General features: G+C 38.5%; 2 protein-coding genes across 2 annotated transcripts; one reads left to right on the top strand and one right to left on the bottom strand.

Annotated features, from left to right (window-relative positions):
• Positions 1 to 103: 103 nt before the first annotated feature.
• Positions 104 to 3,253, bottom strand: LOC140333863 (hydroxycarboxylic acid receptor 2-like). Its single transcript, XM_072415842.1, has one exon. The coding sequence runs from the start codon at positions 1,617 to 1,619 to the stop codon at positions 540 to 542; it is 1,080 nt and encodes a 359-aa protein (XP_072271943.1). The 5' UTR covers positions 1,620 to 3,253; the 3' UTR covers positions 104 to 539.
• A 178-nt stretch (positions 3,254 to 3,431) lies between these two features.
• On the top strand, positions 3,432 to 17,705 carry VPS33A (VPS33A core subunit of CORVET and HOPS complexes). The gene is made up of 13 exons (XM_072415843.1): positions 3,432 to 3,571; positions 4,451 to 4,516; positions 4,613 to 4,740; positions 5,616 to 5,805; positions 6,412 to 6,528; positions 6,739 to 6,913; positions 7,985 to 8,178; positions 10,440 to 10,566; positions 12,063 to 12,130; positions 12,412 to 12,549; positions 13,591 to 13,728; positions 14,447 to 14,615; positions 16,007 to 17,705. The coding sequence occupies exons 1-13, from the start codon at positions 3,440 to 3,442 to the stop codon at positions 16,198 to 16,200; spliced, it is 1,836 nt and encodes a 611-aa protein (XP_072271944.1). The 5' UTR covers positions 3,432 to 3,439; the 3' UTR covers positions 16,201 to 17,705.
• The last annotated feature ends 414 nt before the right edge of the window (positions 17,706 to 18,119 follow it).

The following is an 18,119-nucleotide window of genomic DNA, read 5'->3' on the forward strand; positions in this document are numbered from 1 at the left end:
ATGTGTCCCTGCTTCTTCCCAAAAAGCATAAAAGGAAACATGTAGGCTGCCATACAGCAAACTGTTAGTGACTGTAAAACATCCTTATGGTTAAGGGTTTGTTAAACTTTTAATGCTATACATAAACTGCATACAATAACAACTACACATTAAGAAACTAAATTCTAAACCAATTACATAGAGTATTTCCTAATGACAATGCTGTTTATCTTGAACATTAATATTTAAAGCATTTTCTCAGGCACTCTTTGTAAATTTCTATAAAAGTGTATATTTCCTTTTTTATAGGCAACCTAGATATTTACATTTGCAGAAATCGGTATTTACTGGCCTTTCATAATGTAAGGCAGAGGGCAGATACACACAACGTAGTTCCCACAAATCTGAAATGTTCAAATCTAATTTGATGCTTTTTGGGTTTGCATACATAATCATTTTTGTGCCCTCTCCTACAATGTGATCTTTCTGAATATACATAACGCACACACACACTCCACTTTTCATCCTTACATTATTGTGTTAAAAAGTATTGCTCCATGTTAATGGGTTTCACTTGACACCAACTCCTTGTTTTTCCAGAATTTTGTAAGTAAATTATGAGACGACGGACTGGAAAAGTAATATAGGATGGGATTAAGCATGCTGTAAAAGTAGGTTAGGCTGATAGCAACATAAAATGCAAGGTTTGCGTGCCTATAGTCTGCACAGTCCTCATATTTCATGGAGTTCAAAACCCAGATTGTGACTCTGACTGTGGCACTGGGTAAATAACAAACAATAAAAACAGCAGCAATCAGCACAATAAATTTCATTGCTCTCCTCACCTTCCCATTTGTATCAATAGCATTGTCCTTTAGATGGAAAGCAATGCATACTGTACAATATGATATAATCATCAAGGACAAAGATGACAAGGAGATATATAAGGCATCCTGCCAGGAAATCAGGGATTTGGGGCAAATGTTAAAACTTTCACATTGTGTTTCATTGTTCAGTTTGAAAAAATGTGAATCGGTTAGGATGTAGGAATGCATTGCAAAGATAAATAGCCACAGTGCTATACATATACCAGCAGCTTGACTCACAGTAATGTTATTCACTCTGTTAAAAGGGAACAAGATTTTGAAGTAACGATTTAGAGCAATAACAGATAAAAAGATCATGCCAGCAGCTCTAGCAGCAGCAAGGATGTAGAGCAATAGTCTGCAGGGAATGTCACCATACACCCAATCATGGTGGCGAAGGTAATAATCTGCACGGAAGAACACGCAGAAAACAACCACAACGTCGGCCAAAGTGAGGCTGAACAGATATACAGAATTTGGCTTCCAAGACTTGAAATCATTGCAGATCATCCACAGCCCAAGAATGTTCCCAGTTAGTCCAAGAATGAACTCCAACAGGAGAAATGGAGGAAGAACAGAATCTAAGATGGGTTCATCAAAAACACAGCAGCGAGTGTTCATTGTGAATGTTGTTTCTTCTCCTTCAGACTGAGCGTTGTGTCCTAATATGAAAGGTGGAGGCCAAGTAGGTCTTTTAGCATTTATATAGCATTTGATTCTTGAGGTTAGGAAGATTTTTCTCCAAAAAAAAGCCGAAAAGAACACATTGTTCATAAGAGTTGTAAATCTTGATTATGGAATTCTTCTTGCCTGTTGCGTGCAGTGGTTGGAGAGTGGTTTATATTGATGTAAAATACTGCAGGACTCATTTTGCATTTCCTACACACACAATTTTCATGCTTTATATGACATTGAAGGACGGATGTATGAGCTTAGTAAAATATAAACTGCAGCATTAAAATAGAACTTTAGTACTGGCATAAATCGAGCTCTCACCTTCCATTCCATGGAACTTTTGTGCCTTTTCTTTTTGTTAGACAATCAAGGAGCCAAATACAGTGAATGTATATATGAGGCACAGCTATAGCCAAACCTTTTTGTTTTTGTATAGAGTTGGGAAGGTTAATCTCTGTCAGTATTGTATTGCTGTCGGTCACTTTTCGGGAGATTGTTCCCCTCTGTGTCATGGTGGTCATTGTCACAGGAATGCAAAGTAAAAATCAAAAATACAAATGTTACACCTGTTACTATAAACAAGAGCTGAGGGGAAATTTTCCAATGGAGATAACTTCTACAAATTGTCTAGGTAGCGATTTCCCCAGACTTTGAGATTTACTCTTCGTGTTGTTTCTATGGGACAGATACTGAAAGCAACTCTTGCTAACAAAGACATAGACCCATCGTTCTGTGGGGTTTTATCGTGTTTATAAACAGGAAGTGAAGGAATAATGGCTTTAAACCTTTCACTGATCAAACCAAAAATTAACATAGAGATATTGGCTTCAGTCACCACTGACAACAATGGTGTAAGACTAACATTCTTCACAATAGCCAGCAATGTCAGGGGCATTCTTCCTACTGACCACCACACTAACATAAATGTGAGCTGTTGATATAGAAATTATAGAAGGGGTTACCCGAAGACCTGAAAGTTACTTCAAGGGTTCACCATACTAAAAAAATTGAGAAATGCTGCTTTAAACACACTTACATTGTAATAAACATAATCAATATAACAGCTTGCTATAGAAAACTATATGTGATACATGAATGGAGCTTTAAAAGGTGCCATATGCAAAAAATATTTGCATACTGGTTTTTCAGGCAAAATTGAGGATAAAAAATAGCTGCTGAGACACTGTAATATTTTGCATTTTGCTTTCTAAGAAATATCCGCTTTTTAATATTATTGCAAAGTACATTTTATAATGTGGACTTCTGCAGTTGCCTCTATATGGTGTAAGATTTAGGGAATTTAAGTGTTTTTTTTTTTTACTTTAAACATAATAAGGTCACAACTGTTAAAAAATACTTTTGCTACAAAAATTGTCTACAATCCAGAGCTGTTCCGCACACCAATACCTATTTGCCACTAGATACAAGCCAACTTCCAACCCATGCCCATATCTCGGTGTGCCAGAACTGAATGTTTTTATATGTCATTAGGTCTGTGTAGCAATAAGGCCTGATTCCTCCAGGTAAGAAGATCTTTGACTGCCATGAACCTTGGATCACTCATATAAAGACCATCCAATCATTGTCTATGCCATCAGGCAGGCCTTGGCACTATATAGCTGATAGCAAAGTAGATTGTACTATCAGATGACAATGTACAGTGAGTGGTAATAAGTTGCATGCTGATCAGTGATAGATTCCAATAGGAGTGTCCCTTCATATTATTGTGCATTGTGTTAGGGCAGCTCGTGTCCACCAGATGTGACATAGCAATAGTACTGCAATCTGCCCCGCGCCAGGGTCTCTGATCACGTGACGCCTCTCCGCCCGTAAGACTACACTCAGACGAAGCTGAGGAAAGAAGGCTCCCACACGCCCCCAGTGGTGACTGTCCGCACTGCGGTCACATGACCAGTCACATGAGTGTGCCTGTCAGGAAGAGATTCAACATGGCGTCTCATCTGTCTTGTGGCCGGGTGAACATGAATGTTCTACGGGAGGCGATGAGGATCGAGCTGCGGGAATTTCTAGATAAATGTGCCGGCAGTAAGGTGAGGGATTGACATCTTTATGGGCTTGTCTCATTTCTCCTTCCCGGGTTCTTTCTGCTCTTATCCTGGCTACATTAGTGACGCCCGCTATTATTTAAAGTGTAAAACCAAAACTTTCTTTTTCTTGGGTTTGATTATTGTATGTAATGGTAACGACCAACGCTGAGTTATTGTTTTTGCTCCATGGGTAGTGGTAAATATGGCGTTTCTGGCTGCAATACTCCCCTCCTATCTAGCACTGGCCCTCGCAGCAGCTTCTTCTGGCCATTAAATACCCTCAGGCCCCTGTGTAGAACTGACTTGGGGCCCCAGTCCCTGAAGTGACTTAACGTCTCTATGGCTAGTTGGCTGGGTCTAAGTTTGCCCCCCCCCCCCCCCTTATTCATCTGGGTCAGAGTGTGGGCCCCCCCCCATTTAGCGTCACACTTTGCACCTCCCTACATCCCCCTGGATAGAGATTTGTATTGATGGGGTAATTTCCTATATAACAAAGGCTCCTCATACCAGACAGCGGGCTGATAATAGAGTGGAACGTCTTCATGTCTATGGGAGTAATGGCTGTCCATGGTGTAATCCACACAGAGATCTGTAGGTGCCATTATAGTGCAGTACTGTGTATGTGTGGATTTCTGATTAGTTACAACAATATTTTTATTATTCTAGCAATACCACAAATCCCCAATGCTGAAGAGATCCCCACATATTTATATGACTTTGTATTCAAACTTTTTTACCCCAGAGGAATCCTTTAAATCATTTCCAGGTCTCAGGGATGGCCATGACATCAGTGGTGAGCGGGTAGAATGTACCCATGGAGTGGTGGTTCGATTGCCGCCCTAAACTTACACTGAAATATAAAAATTGTGTTTTATTTTGTAGGCTATTGTGTGGGATGAATATCTGACTGGACCGTTTGGATTAATAGCACAGTATTCTCTCTTGAAGGTATTGTTCTGTTTTATTAATTATTATTACTTTTTACTACACTTTTTTTTTTATTTTTTTTTTTTTTTATAAAATCTATTTTTTTCTCATTTTCAGGAACATGAAGTTGAAAAAATGTTTACACTGAAGTCGGGGCCTTTGCCATCATCTGACGTTAAAAACATCATTTTTTTAGTCCGACCTAAGCTTGAACTGATGGACATTATTGCTGAGAACATTCGCAGGTTTGTATGATTTGCTGTCATGACACTGATCTACTATTACTACAACTTAGAACAAACAGAAAACAGAAATCACCCAATCCTTACCTACTCCACTATGGGGGTTTTATATAAAATGTATAAGGGTTTCTAAAGCCAAAGTGTACTTTATCATTGGGAAGGTTTGTAACCATCATTAGGTTTGTTGGGAGATTCATTCTTTCTGTTTGTCCTAGTGAATATTGTCATTGGGACTGATGGTGAGCATATTATGGAATTTGTCACTACAAAAGTAAAGAACAGATCTTCCAATAGGGACTCTTATACTAGTGACCTCTGTCTAAGATTTACCTCACATTGGAAACATTTACTTTTGAATCTGAACTCTGGAATTAGCATAAATTGTGTGAGTATAAAAGATGTGTGAATCTTGGTGTCCTTGTGTATTCTAGATTGGCACAGTAATAGATGGTGAAACTTTGCTATTTTATAGGGAACTTCATGTAATAAAAAAACTGGCACATACAGCAGCTTTTTCTGCTCTCACCCCTGAACTGACCCAGCACCTCTGTGAGGGCCCCCATTGGCTGAGGTTAATCTGGGGCCCCAGCAGCAGTAGCACACCTTGCACCTCCCTACATCTGCCTGGATCTTGTGGAGTGGGTCGGTGCATTGGGCCTCTCTGCACGATAAATATTTCAGTACTACATCTATATTGAAAAAACTGAGTTTAAAAAGGCGTTTACTGCATACATTTTGCACAAATTTTTTTTATCCCTTGTGGTCAGTATTACCTTCGGTTAATCAATCGTTTTCTAGCACGGGGTTAGAAGGAGTTTATTGTTTAAAAAAAAAAACATCTGATTAAACTCTTGTCTTTCATTAATTCTTTTCCATAGAGAAGATAAGGGACGATTTCCACAACGGGACTTTCACATCTTGTTTGTACCTCGCCGTAGCTTGCTGTGTGAACAGCGGCTGAAGGATCTTGGGGTTCATGGATCTTTTATTCATCGGGAGGAATATCGCTTAAATTTGATTCCCTTTGATGGAGATCTGTTGTCTATGGAATCTGAGAACGCTTTTAAGGTAAATAAATCTTTGGTAAAGCACTCTTTTATATTACACGAGCAGTCACAAAGCAAAACCAAATTCAGAATTTAAAAATTCCTGCATTGTTTTATCTGTTGGTTGCCTCGTGTGTAAACGTATTACTCCGTATGATTGAAGGATATTTACTGTACTCTAAAAGCATCTTACTGATCCAAGATATAAGAGGTCTGCTGCTTGATTTCCTTTCATTTAGTGTCCCTATAACACGAAGTGAAAGAAAATTCTCAACAGCAACACAACCAGAACTAAAAATAAGTTTGTGTGTTTTTTTTTTTTTTTGTTTCTTTTAGTAGAATTGGTGAAGGCTTGAGCCCCTGTTCACGTTGTACCGATGTTTGGAAATGAGGGGGAAATTCTTTACCAGAGTTGTGGATAACAGAAAAAATGGACATTCTGATCCATCCCTGCTCTGTCTAAAATAAAAATGTGTCTATACATGAATTTTGTTTCAAGGTGTCACTTTAGGTGTTCACGTTTAGAGTTAGTTGGGGGTGTTATTTGAGGGGTTGGGTATTATCTTAGAGTTTAAGCGTATATTGTAAATGCACACGAGTCTGTAGCTTTTGTCTTTATTTTCTTCAGGAATGTTATTTGGAGAATGATCAGACCACTCTTTATCATGCAGCTAAAGGGCTGACAACTCTTCAGGCATTATATGGAACCATTCCTCAAATCTGTGGGAAAGGAGAGTGTGCCAGGGTAAGTCTTAACCAGGCTTTTGAATGGGGATCATTTATACAGTATACAGTATTTGGTTAAGGTATTGCCTATGGAGAATACCGTTTCCTGTACAGCTAGATCAAAATAGGGTATACAGATACCTGCACCTTTTGAAGTGTTTGTGTTTAAACTTTGGTAAATCTGCTGTATTCAGTCACCATCAAAATTATAATAAGGGTCTTCTTACAGCATGTTGCAAACATGATGATTAGAATGAAGAGAGAACTCGGAGGTAGCCACAATCAGATAACTCCAGTATTTGACACCCTTTTGCTGTTGGATCGCAATGTGGACTTGTTGACACCTCTGGCAACACAGCTGACTTATGAAGGGCTTATTGATGAAGTCTATGGCATCCAGAATAGTAAGTGTCAGCACTTCTCTAAGATGCTGAATGAAAGACTATAGTGTATGTGGATAGTATACTTATGTCTTCACATGTGCTTTACAACACTGCTGTGAAACATTTCTGTCCCTTACTAAAAACGGCACCTGGGCAGTCTTGTGGCTAACTGATTTTGTCTGCCCAGGCTGTGGTTTATAAAAGATATCTTGCAATCATTAAATGTACATAACAGAAAGAATGGATTTGTGTGTTTGCCATTAGACTCTGTGTATTGCTGCAATAATATACAAAATGTAAAATTGCTTGGACTTGGATTCAAGCTGCTATCCCGCACATATACTCGGGAAAATGACAGCCTGTGAGCCTTTGTTAAAAAGTTCTGCTCCTGACAACTTTTATGGCTGCTAGCACCAACATACATTTGTGAATATATATTTAAAATGTGTGCCATGAATTATAGAGCATTGCACTATATGGCATCTAGTTAATGGGTAATGGAAACCCACAGCACCAGTAAATTTGGGTTTCTGGTTAATCTCACTTTGAGAACACAATTGTGTGTGTGTGTGTGTGTGTGTGTTTGGGGTGGGGGTAAAGTTGTAGCAAATAATTGTAAAAAAATGTTTACATTGAACACAGTTCATACCTTTATCTTGTCCACTAACATTCTCTCAAAAAGAGGGCAGTTGTTGCAGTGGGTATTAACATGTAATATGGGGTATACAAATATTGTGTCTCCTAGAATTTAGTAAATTAATTCCCTTCTCCACCTTTGTCATAGTTTGCGAGTTTATGCAGGTTTAAAATCTGCAGCCCCTATTTCTTGTGCTGTGTTCTCCCTAGCCCATTTTAGACGGGTGCCGCGCCCAGCAGTTTTAGGGTGGTTACTGAAAACCTGGGTCAGAATACAAGGGCTGCCACCCACACAGCTTCTTTCCACCCATTTTAAAAAATCCTAGGGAGAATACTGCTGCTTAATATGTTGGTACTTTATGAATAAAAGATCATATTAATATTTTCTTTGTTTTTTATGATGCTATAAATGTTCCCATTGCCCAATCTTAATAAAATCTGTCTCTGCTTACACAGGCCATGTGAAACTTCCTCCAGAGAAATTTGCTCCCAAGAAACAGGGTGAAGGCGGGAAGGATTTACCTACAGAGCCCAAGAAACTACTGCTTAACTCTGCAGAAGAGCTCTACGCTGAGATCAGAGACAAAAACTTTAATGCTGTGGGTTCAGTGCTCAGTAAAAAGGCCAAGATTATCTCTGCCGCTTTTGAGGTAACTTTTTTTTTTCTATCAAATATTCAAACAAATTGATATTGAGTCTCTGAAATTGTAATGCTGTCCAATTTCAAATTTAAAAATGAAATGTGGAGCTTCATATGCTAACAATCTGGTGACAAGACATTTCTGATCTTTTATTTGCTTAAGATAAAACATGAAATAATTTTTGAGGTGTCATAAGGGCTTTTGTCTATCTGCAGCATAAATGGGCATTATTGTCAGGCTGTGGTTGTTCTATGATACGGTTACTCAACTGCATGTTTTATTGATATTTCCATGCTGTGGTGATATTGCTGCTTTCTCATAGGCTTGGGCCTGTGTCGTTGTGTGTTGCACTCAAGTAATTGCTCCAATCAACCTGCACTACTTTTTTTCATATATCATACTGGAAGAACAAAATAGTAATGACTCCTATTATTGGGCAGCACAGTGGCTCAGAGGTTAGTTTGCTAAATCATTTTAGGGAATTAGGACCCGTTATAGGGCTAAAGCAGCATTGTGACTGTGGTATTGTCACAGGTTAATTTCACATCATCTTCTAGAGGTGATTTGCCTAAATACTGGAACTAAACAAAAGACGTCAGTAAAAGGTGATAATGAGATTTGTTGCCCTGCTGTAATTGCAGATTTAACACCTTAAAGTAATTATCGCCCGCATGCCAAGGCTTGCCCAACACAGTCACACCAAAGGTTTGCAGTCCCACTGGTAGCTGTATATTTCTTGCAGCAATGGGCCCTAAAGTAATGATTGTATCTTATTAACCCTTTCATTGCACTTCGTAAGGAACTTTGCCATTGATTATATCTGTGTACTGGTAAGGATATAACTTGCTGGCTTTCCAGAGGTGATTATACTTTTGTATACGCTGAATAATCCCACCAGGACTTCCTTGTTTGGAAACTATAAAATATAAAATTAACATTACAAATATGACATAAAAGGCTAAAGAAGCAATAGTGTAACCTAATGTTTCAAACTATTACTCTTAAATTTTCAAAATGCATCCGCTTTAATTTTCTAAAGCTATCAAATATTGCCTACTTCTAGTATTGCAGTGTCTATTTGCTGTTGTTCTTCCCCCTTAACCTGGCCCTAAAGGTTTTCTCAGTGTATATCCATAGGCCTAAATATGATTGGTCACACAATAGGGACCTGTCAGCTGACACCGATGCCTCGCATCCAACTGTGTTTTGATGTCTGTGCTTTTACTTTTGCCGTTTAAAACATGTCCTGTTATCAGGAATCACAAACTAAAATATGTCAGTCGCTTCACTGCTTAAGTTTGCAGATGCGAAGAACATTAGCAATGCCTTTGCTAAGGCCATAACTAGTAGACTATGCAAATGCCAGAATAAAGCCACTGAAAATGGGTACTGACTGTGGCTGTTTATAAATATAACTTAAAGTAGCTTTTATTAAAACTATTAGGTTATTTGGCTTTCTTAGTGGATTTTGCCAGTGCCAAAGGTCAGTTGCTTCAGTCTGGTGTTCTTCTAGAGGACGGGCTTTAGTGTTCTCCACAGACATTTTTAAGCTGAGTGGGAAGAAGCTGTAATTGGTGGGGCAACGCATGACAAATTTAATGTTCACAGGTGCTGCGCCCATCCAAATGGGGCTGTGAAGAACACTGGGCTTTCAGCAATGGCTACTTGTTTTATTTACTGGTCAGCTGATAGAAGTGAAGAACAATTATTAGGATTGTAAAAATGTAACTGGCTCTATTCTCCCAACCACATCCATATCTTGGTCCTGTAGGTGAGCTTGGTCTCCGGAATGTCCGGAGATGGATTGGGAGGATGTGAGGCAATTGTCCTTTACATCCAGCTAGAGATAGACTTATTCAGTACAAAATTGTCCCTAGACTGTATTTTACCTCGGGCAGACTTGCAAGAGTTTTTCTTACTGGCAATTCTGAGTTCTGACGATGCTTTCGGCCACAGTTTAAGCAGATAGAGTTTGTTTCTTCAGTAATAGTTATTTCACCTACAGTGTCATATTGTCTCTTGGGCTGTTTTAAACACTTGGCATGAACTGTGACTATGAGAACTGGGTTTTCAATGCTTTCCATGCTGCCACAGAATGAAGACAATGAGCTTCATTAAAAAAATGGATTCCTTTCAAAGGACTAGCTTTATTCCTACTTGTTGGACTAATTGGAGGAAAGAAAACTAATGCTGCTGGTATTTTAGTAGTATTTTCATTTTAGTTTAAAAAAAAAACATTTCCCCTAATTGTATTTTTTCTCTTTTTTTAGGGGAGACACAATGCAAAAACTGTGGGGGAGATCAAGCAGTTTGTCTTGCAGCTGCCTCATATGCAGGCTGAAAGAGCATCTCTAGCCAACCATACATCCATTGCTGAACTCATAAAGGAAATAACAAGTAAATGTTCTTATTTTATTTTAGAAAAACAAATTATTGTATGTCTTGTGTACATTTTGTATTGGTAACAAGAAGCACAGTTTTATGTTTCTTTTAGTTAGTGTACTTCATAGCTCTGACCAGTGACTGCCCTTTATTTTCTGTGTATTTTTCACTTGTTGGTAGCATTATCAACTCGCTTGGCCTGAAGTATTTACACTGATCAAGGCTGATGTCATTGGGGCGATTCACAGAGAACTGCTTTACCCTAATGATGTTTTTTTCTTGCTTGCCTGGCATGCTGCTAAATCTTGTGCATTTATATTGAGGAGTCTATAGCGAAGATGGTCTGGTCAGTGAGAAAACTACTATATTGGAGAAGAGATATGTGTTTAATAAATCTCTGACTTGGACATGCATGTATCATGCAATGCATTTTCTGTCAAGGGAGGACAACCTAAACACATTTTGTTCCCCCCCCCCCCCCTCCCTTGAGTAGTAGCAGATAATTATGGGGTCCCTTGAGTAGTAGCAGATAATTATGGGGCCATATATATGTGTGGTGACACCACCACTATAACTCTCCACAACCAAAAAGTGCTTGACTGACACTTCCTCCTTTAAAATAGCTGCTTATTCTTTGTTATTATGACATTTCAAGTTATTGTTTGGTAAATTTAGCCTTTGCTAAGCACAGGTTCACTTTACACATGCCCACCTCAATTCTATAGAACTGAACCATACTTACAGCTTTTCATTATTTCCTATATACAATTACGATACTTTTCCTGTGGTAAAGGCTGATTAAGAAAACTGTTTTTGCTGTGGATTTATCTTTGCAGGTTTAAATCGCAGGATCTCGGTGTCTTCATCTTACTATGATTTGTAGGGTGTAGGATGATAGTAGGACAAATTGTAGGTCTGGAATTGCTGCCTAGGTTGCCTTAGGTAGGAGGCTTTGGTGGATGGGTCACACAGAGGAGGAAGCAGGGCATGAGGACAGTAATCCTACTTTTTACAAGTATACATGGCAAAAACTAGCTTTTAACCCTTGCAGTGCAGGCAAAGCCCCATTGCTAGGGTAGATTTCCAATTAACCTAGTTTTAGGCTTTAACAAACCATTTTGTCTTAAAAAAAGACATGATTGTTTGGTTTGACATCTTGGCACATTTTTCTACGCTCCCTGTAAAGTAAATAAATTATGGATACTGAGTCATCCCACCGTTTTGTATCTTTGTCCTTGATTATTGCTGAATTTCAGGAAGATATCTAAATACACAGATAAAATATATATAATATTACATGCATCATCCATATATGCATCTCACTTGGCTGCCTAGCTGAGTGAGCATTGCTTTACATGATGTTTAAAAAGGCTGATAACCAAATCAAATTCTGTTACTTAACTTAAATTAAACTTGCGGTTTCATGTTTTAAAAAGACAAATGTTAGTATGATCTGTAATGAATGCCCATGTTTCCCTTTTAAACCAAGATTTTCTTGTTTTTCTTTCCAGCTTCAGAAAGTTTTTTTGATAATTTAACAGTGGAGCAAGAATTTATGTCCGGATTTGACACTGATAAGGTTGGTTCTATTTTACAACACCTAAAATGTTAAAAAATATTGAATCCTTTGTCCAGAATATCCAGAACCAAGATGGCCTGTGTATATAATCTTGGCCTTCAAAAATGTTACTTAGCGACCAGAATGCATGAATAAATAAACAATTTATTATAAACCATTCAATGGGCTTTTTTCAATGAGACTAACCTGAATCTCAAAGGAAGTTACTTTTTTATTTTTAAGAAATAAAAGGGTGTTCTCAAAAAATCTCAAAAATTCCCATTGCCCTTGTTTTTCACCAGGTAAATCCATACATAGAAGATTGTATTGCAAAGAAAGACCCCCTGATAAAGATATTACGACTAGTCTGCCTTCAGTCTGTTTGCAACACTGGACTCAAACAGAAAGTGCTGGACTTCTACAAAAGGGAGATTCTGCAGGTGAGTTACACGTTTTTCTGTGAACTGCTGCTGGGAAACAGAAAAGACAATTGGGCTAGTATGGGCTAGAAAATCACACATTCGTGATATCTTTGAATCTCCTATGCTTGCTTGTTCTAAGTAATGGAATATACTCACAGAGGCATAAAGAATAGATTGCAGGTCAGGGAGATTTAATATACAGGAGTATGTTATGTACACAGTATGCTTATATAATCCTGAATTCTTCAGTTTCTCTGTGTTGTACATTGTATACTCTTGACCACTAATGCACTACACATTCTACTATCTTTACCATAGGCTGCATGTTACACACAGCCTACGATTGTTCTCCTTAAGCTGTACTGTACATTACATACTCCTGACTGCTGAAAACTGTGGTTCATTTTACATCTTTCTCACTGTTGCATATTCCTCATACAAGCTGGTAGAGAAGTATGTAACATACAGCCCTGTGCAGAAAGTGCTGTTCTCAGGATCGCCGTCTGACAGCTGGGCCACGAAAGCATGGAGACCAGCGGTACCCAACCTGTGGTCCGCTGGCCAGAGCTGTGGACCATGTCCCCTGTATGTATCGCAACCTCAGGGTGATAGGCGGGTTGGGTCTCTGAACACAACCCACCCACTCTCCCAGGTGTGAGCCTGGTCAGGTTCTGCCATCATGACATCCCTCATAGGGAAGTTTCTTCAACTTTGAGTGACGCACAGGTCCTCGTGCATGCACGGTCTGGAGTCTGTAAGTCCGAAGAGGTTGGAGACCACTGCTCAAGACTGTATAATGTACAACCTGGACTGCAACGTACAACTGTCTGCAACAGTTTTTGAAATCACCTGCACACAAGATTTCAGCCAAGTCTGGTGGTATTTAGTTGGTGTTGCAAATTAGTCATAAGGCCAGCCTGTCATTGATCTATCAATCGTTGCCATTACATTTGGGGTCTGTAAGTGATATGCATAGACAGGACTCTTTTTTTGCCATTTAGGTTATTTTAATTCATCAGTTCTTCCTTTCTGTGTTTTAACCTGCTGCTCATCTTGCAGACCTATGGATATCAACACATTTTGACTTTGCACAACTTGGAAAAAGCAGGGCTTTTGAAATCCCAAACTGGCAGCAGGAACAATTATCCAACCATCAGGAAGACCTTACGTCTTTGGATGGATGATGTCAATGAGCAGGTAAGCTGGGACACATAGTGCAAAACTGAATAAGGCCCAATCTAAAATGCAAAATAGAGAGCCCACAGTCACAAGTCTTCATGAATATAACTACACTAAACCAAAGTGGGAGTTCCACATTATTATTGAGCTTTGTGTTGCTTTACTGAGCAATTTTTTTAGATTAGTTTGAATTTGTATCAAGCCAATCTAAAAGTCCCCTAAATTCAGGCTCTATATGAACCTTTTTAATCCCTGTTTAGTACTAATTGGGCTTTATTGGGTGTTCATTTTTTCTTGACAACTGTAAGATGTTGGATTTCCCCTAAATTTCTTTCTCGGTTACCAGTGTTTAAAGAGTGAGTCTCACCTATGATAACACAAACAGAAGTAAAAACTAAACAAAGTGTAATCCTTTCCAAGTTTATCTAAAACTAAGAAAAAAAATGTTTTGCCTTGAGACTTTCTAGATCTGAAAGCTAGTTGCAAGTAGCCTGTGGTCACCATAACAGCTAAGCAAATATTTTCAGATTACATGAATTCCGATTGGTCTTTCAGAGCACTAACACCAATCTTCCACCCCATTATACCTTTGACTTCATATTTTATGCATACACTTCTTAGTCTGTACTGTAGAGGATTCATAGCAATGTTTCATTTACTTTTATCTGATTGTTGCCATATGACTTGTATAGAAATGTATCCTTTGTAAGTCTACTTTTTTTCTTATTACATTTAGAATCCCAATGACATCTCTTATGTGTACAGTGGCTATTCTCCTCTCAGTGTGCGTCTGGCACAAATACTAGTCAGACCTGGTTGGAGAAGCATTGAGGAGGTTCTAAAACTTCTACCTGGACCCCAGTTTGAAGAGCGGCAGTCACTACCTCCTGGACTAATGAAGAAACGTATGTAACTTTTATAACCTGAATCCTATTATAACCAGAAAAGGAATATATGTTCCTTTTCTGATTGTAAGTTAGATTTCAAAATGTATTCTAGTTGCTATTTGCATCACTATCATTTATTTACTGTGTAAAAATGAAAAGAAAATAAGTCCAAGTGTGTAATAATGTGGGAAAGGATTAAATATCTCCAATTTGTCTATAAAATTTTGGCTTCAAAGCCATCGGTATTTGTTCCATTTTAATGGTAATGATGGATGTTAAGATTTTGGCTGCATCCCTATTCCTTATCAGTTGGTGTGAAGGTAAATCTTTGGCACAAGTTGGCCACAGAGCATTGTTCAGATTTGGAGCCATTGGTATTTTGTCAGTGACCTCATCTGACCCTTACTTACTCCTTTCACCAAGTGTAGCCTCTGTTTTTTTTTCTGGGTAGTAAGGAAGAATCCATACCATTGCTTCCTCCCCTATTTGTGTGCCTAATCCTGAGGTGGTTAATACTAGGTGTGGGTCATTTCCATCCTTCTATATTTTTTACCTAATTGGGTACAAGTACAAATATTGTTTGGAAGGTTTGAATCCACCGATGACTGTGTGGCTTCTGTACTACCCCTGTTATCTCCTACCACCCTCCTTGACTAGCCATTCAGACTGAATTTGGTGGGCCTATTGTAGAATATTCTTTGGCCCTGATGGCCTCGGGTGTCTGAGGGTTATGTTATCCTGAGAAAACTTCTCATCAAAGAAGATCTGCGTATTGTAACTAATCCTTGAATTTGGTAGGTCTGGAGCATCTGTGAGTCCATGTGAAGGCCTGTCACATGTGGTTCATCCATTGGCATGGTCTCTTAAGGTCTCAATATTTTCTGTTTTTAATTTATTTTGCTAATTACCATAAATTTTTATTGGGTTTTATTTGTTCTCATTGTTATGACAACCATAAGTTTCTTGGCTTAGAATATTTTCATCTCCCATTATTCTCCTGGTTTTAGCAGGCTCTTATTTTGTGAAGTTTAACTTCCTGTGTGACTTCAATTTAGGCTGCAAGTCTTATGTTTGACTATTTTTTTTTTCTGGCTTCTGCAAGAAATGTTTAATTCTTTTTGGGGGGATTATTGGAGTTTGTGGCTCCTTCTCCCCCCTCTCCCAGTTGAACTGCTTTTAGACATCCCAGGAACTCCCTGTGCCCGAGTGGAGGCGAAAGAAAAAGTAATGTTGAACTTCCATGCCTGGGCAGATATAATAAGAGTCACATACAAGTTGAATTAGGCTGCTGTAGCTTCCGGCTTCAATTCTTCAGGTTATTCCATAATTAGGGTTTTGAACATGGCTGACAGAGGAAGGGAATTCATACAAATCTTTTGTACAATAATATGTCTGTGTCTTTACTGCAGGTCAGCAAGGGGACAACAAGGTGATGCTCATCTTTTTCCTTGGTGGAGTGACATTTGCAGAAATTGCTGCCCTTCGATTTCTGTCACAGTTGGAGGATGGGGGAACAGAATACATTATTGCCACTACAAAGCTCATCAATGGTACAACCTGGATCAAATCACTGATGGAAAAGCTTGAGCCAGCCCCATTTTAAAGCTGCAAATGGATATTTTTTGCAACATTGAAGTTTGGAGGCAGCAAGATCTTTTACAGCAACTGCCCCAAAAGACCACAATATGTTTGTGTTTAGGGGCCATGAAAAGACCTGCAAAACTTGTATATCTTATAGTGGCACTATATTGACTGGCTTTGGGCCTAAACATATTTAATTTTCACCAAGCAACTGGCAGTTGGCTTGTGAAAGTAGATAATTACTGTGACTGTCACACAATTCAGAAGAGTTCTACTCTCTGCGAAACAAAACATTTAAATAGGTGTCTTTTTTTTGTATACAAAGGCATATACACAATGTATATATAAGCCTACTTGTACTTGGCTGCCCAAAAGGGAGGAAACAATGACAACAGGGTATTGCTTAGAAATGTAGTATATAAAACATGGACATTTTATATAAACTATATGGTTAATCTTTATTAACTGTGCATACATTTGCAATGCTGTTACCATGGCTTTGTACCATAGTGTGGCTACACACCACTTTACACAGCTAGATAAAGACAGAATGGGCCTCTAGGTTGTTTACAAACTTTGGAGCTTTTACTAGTCTGCCCTGTGACAAACTATATACAGTGCAACCAAGTAATGGAGCTGATGCTACAGGTAAAAAGGGGGGTTTTATAAAGGTTACATTTTAACAGAGAAAATTGACTACTTTACCCTCCATACAAACACTATATACATATACACTGGTATATATTAAATGTATACCATCAGAAATTCTAAAGTATGTGTTCTAGAGCAGAGGGTCTGATGAATACTTTAAGCTTTCATTTACAGACCAGCTGGCTTCCTGTGGTTTGGGAGAGGCTAGCACAGTGCTAGGGATGGTCGAGATGAAAGGTTTGGAGAAGCAGACTACTACAAGGGGTGAGAGCAAATTACCAAAACTGTATATTGATCACACGTAGTACAGTTTATCTTCTGTTTGTTAATCATACAGAAACTGATTATCAAAGAAGTTTATTGTAATTTGATTTTTTTTTTTTTTTACAATAAAAACATGACTACCCAATTACTACTACTGATGGGTATTAAACATGATTTTTTGTTCATCAGTGATTACATCGGTAAGTACATTGTATTGTAGTGTACAGACCCTCCAAGATGACCAGTAGAAAGAAAATCCTGTACATCTAGGTATGTCACCCTGCTGGATTACACGCATAACATTAAAGTGTTACCAAAATCGCAATACAAAATTTGACTGTAAATGTTTCATGTGCTCTGGCACTGCACCCAGCTATATTGAATAAAAGTTGCAAGCTGATTTTTTTCCCCCAGAAATTAAACACTTTCTGTGTCCTGTAATAATGTAGTGGTTGGTGGATGAAACCACTGCATGCAGAAGGGAAACAGGAGATGGATACCTTGGTAGTAATGTTGGGTTGTTTTTCGTTTTCAAGAAAATGAAACTCCCATCTCCATTTTATATGACTACAGTAGCAGCAGAAGAAGAAATAAATGTCTTTTTTTATTTAATATTCCTGAATTGAGAGTCTGTCTTGTCTGCGGAAAAAAAAATCAGACATTGAATGGTAGTGTTGTTGCTGGGTCAAAACTAGGTGATAAAGCAAATTTAGTGAATCTCCCCTAAATCTGTTTGTTCTTGGAGTTTTGGCCCTTTGTTAGAGTGTTTAGTACCTATAATGCTCTATACTTTCAGGGGTTTAGGTGAAACCGGTGAATTACCCTGGCTTTGGACAAAAGATCAGGCCACTGAAAGGAGAAACATTTGAACAAGTGAAGAACAAGTGCCTTCTTGGCTAGAATGAAAGAATTGTGATTTGATGATCTGAATTACCAACAACTGTGGGCCATGATTTCCTCACTGCTTGAGTCTACTATCACTTGGACTTTATTGGGTAGAGTGATGGGAATATGTTGTCCCAAGCA

The sequence above is a fragment of the Pyxicephalus adspersus genome, chromosome 6 (assembly GCF_032062135.1).
Source record: "Pyxicephalus adspersus chromosome 6, UCB_Pads_2.0, whole genome shotgun sequence".
NCBI lineage: Eukaryota > Metazoa > Chordata > Amphibia > Anura > Pyxicephalidae > Pyxicephalus > Pyxicephalus adspersus.

Bases quoted from the DNA above. Each gene is read 5' to 3' on its own strand.
- VPS33A (XM_072415843.1), top strand. From the start codon at position 3,440: ATGAGTGTGCCTGTCAGGAAGAGATTCAACATGGCGTCTCATCTGTCT. The intron at 6,529-6,738 runs GTAAGTCTTAAC...GTCTTCTTACAG, and splicing joins GGAAAGGAGAGTGTGCCAGG to CATGTTGCAAACATGATGAT. The intron at 6,914-7,984 runs GTAAGTGTCAGC...CTGCTTACACAG, and splicing joins AGTCTATGGCATCCAGAATA to GCCATGTGAAACTTCCTCCA.
- LOC140333863 (XM_072415842.1), bottom strand. From the start codon at position 1,619: ATGAACAATGTGTTCTTTTCGGCTTTTTTTTGGAGAAAAATCTTCCTA.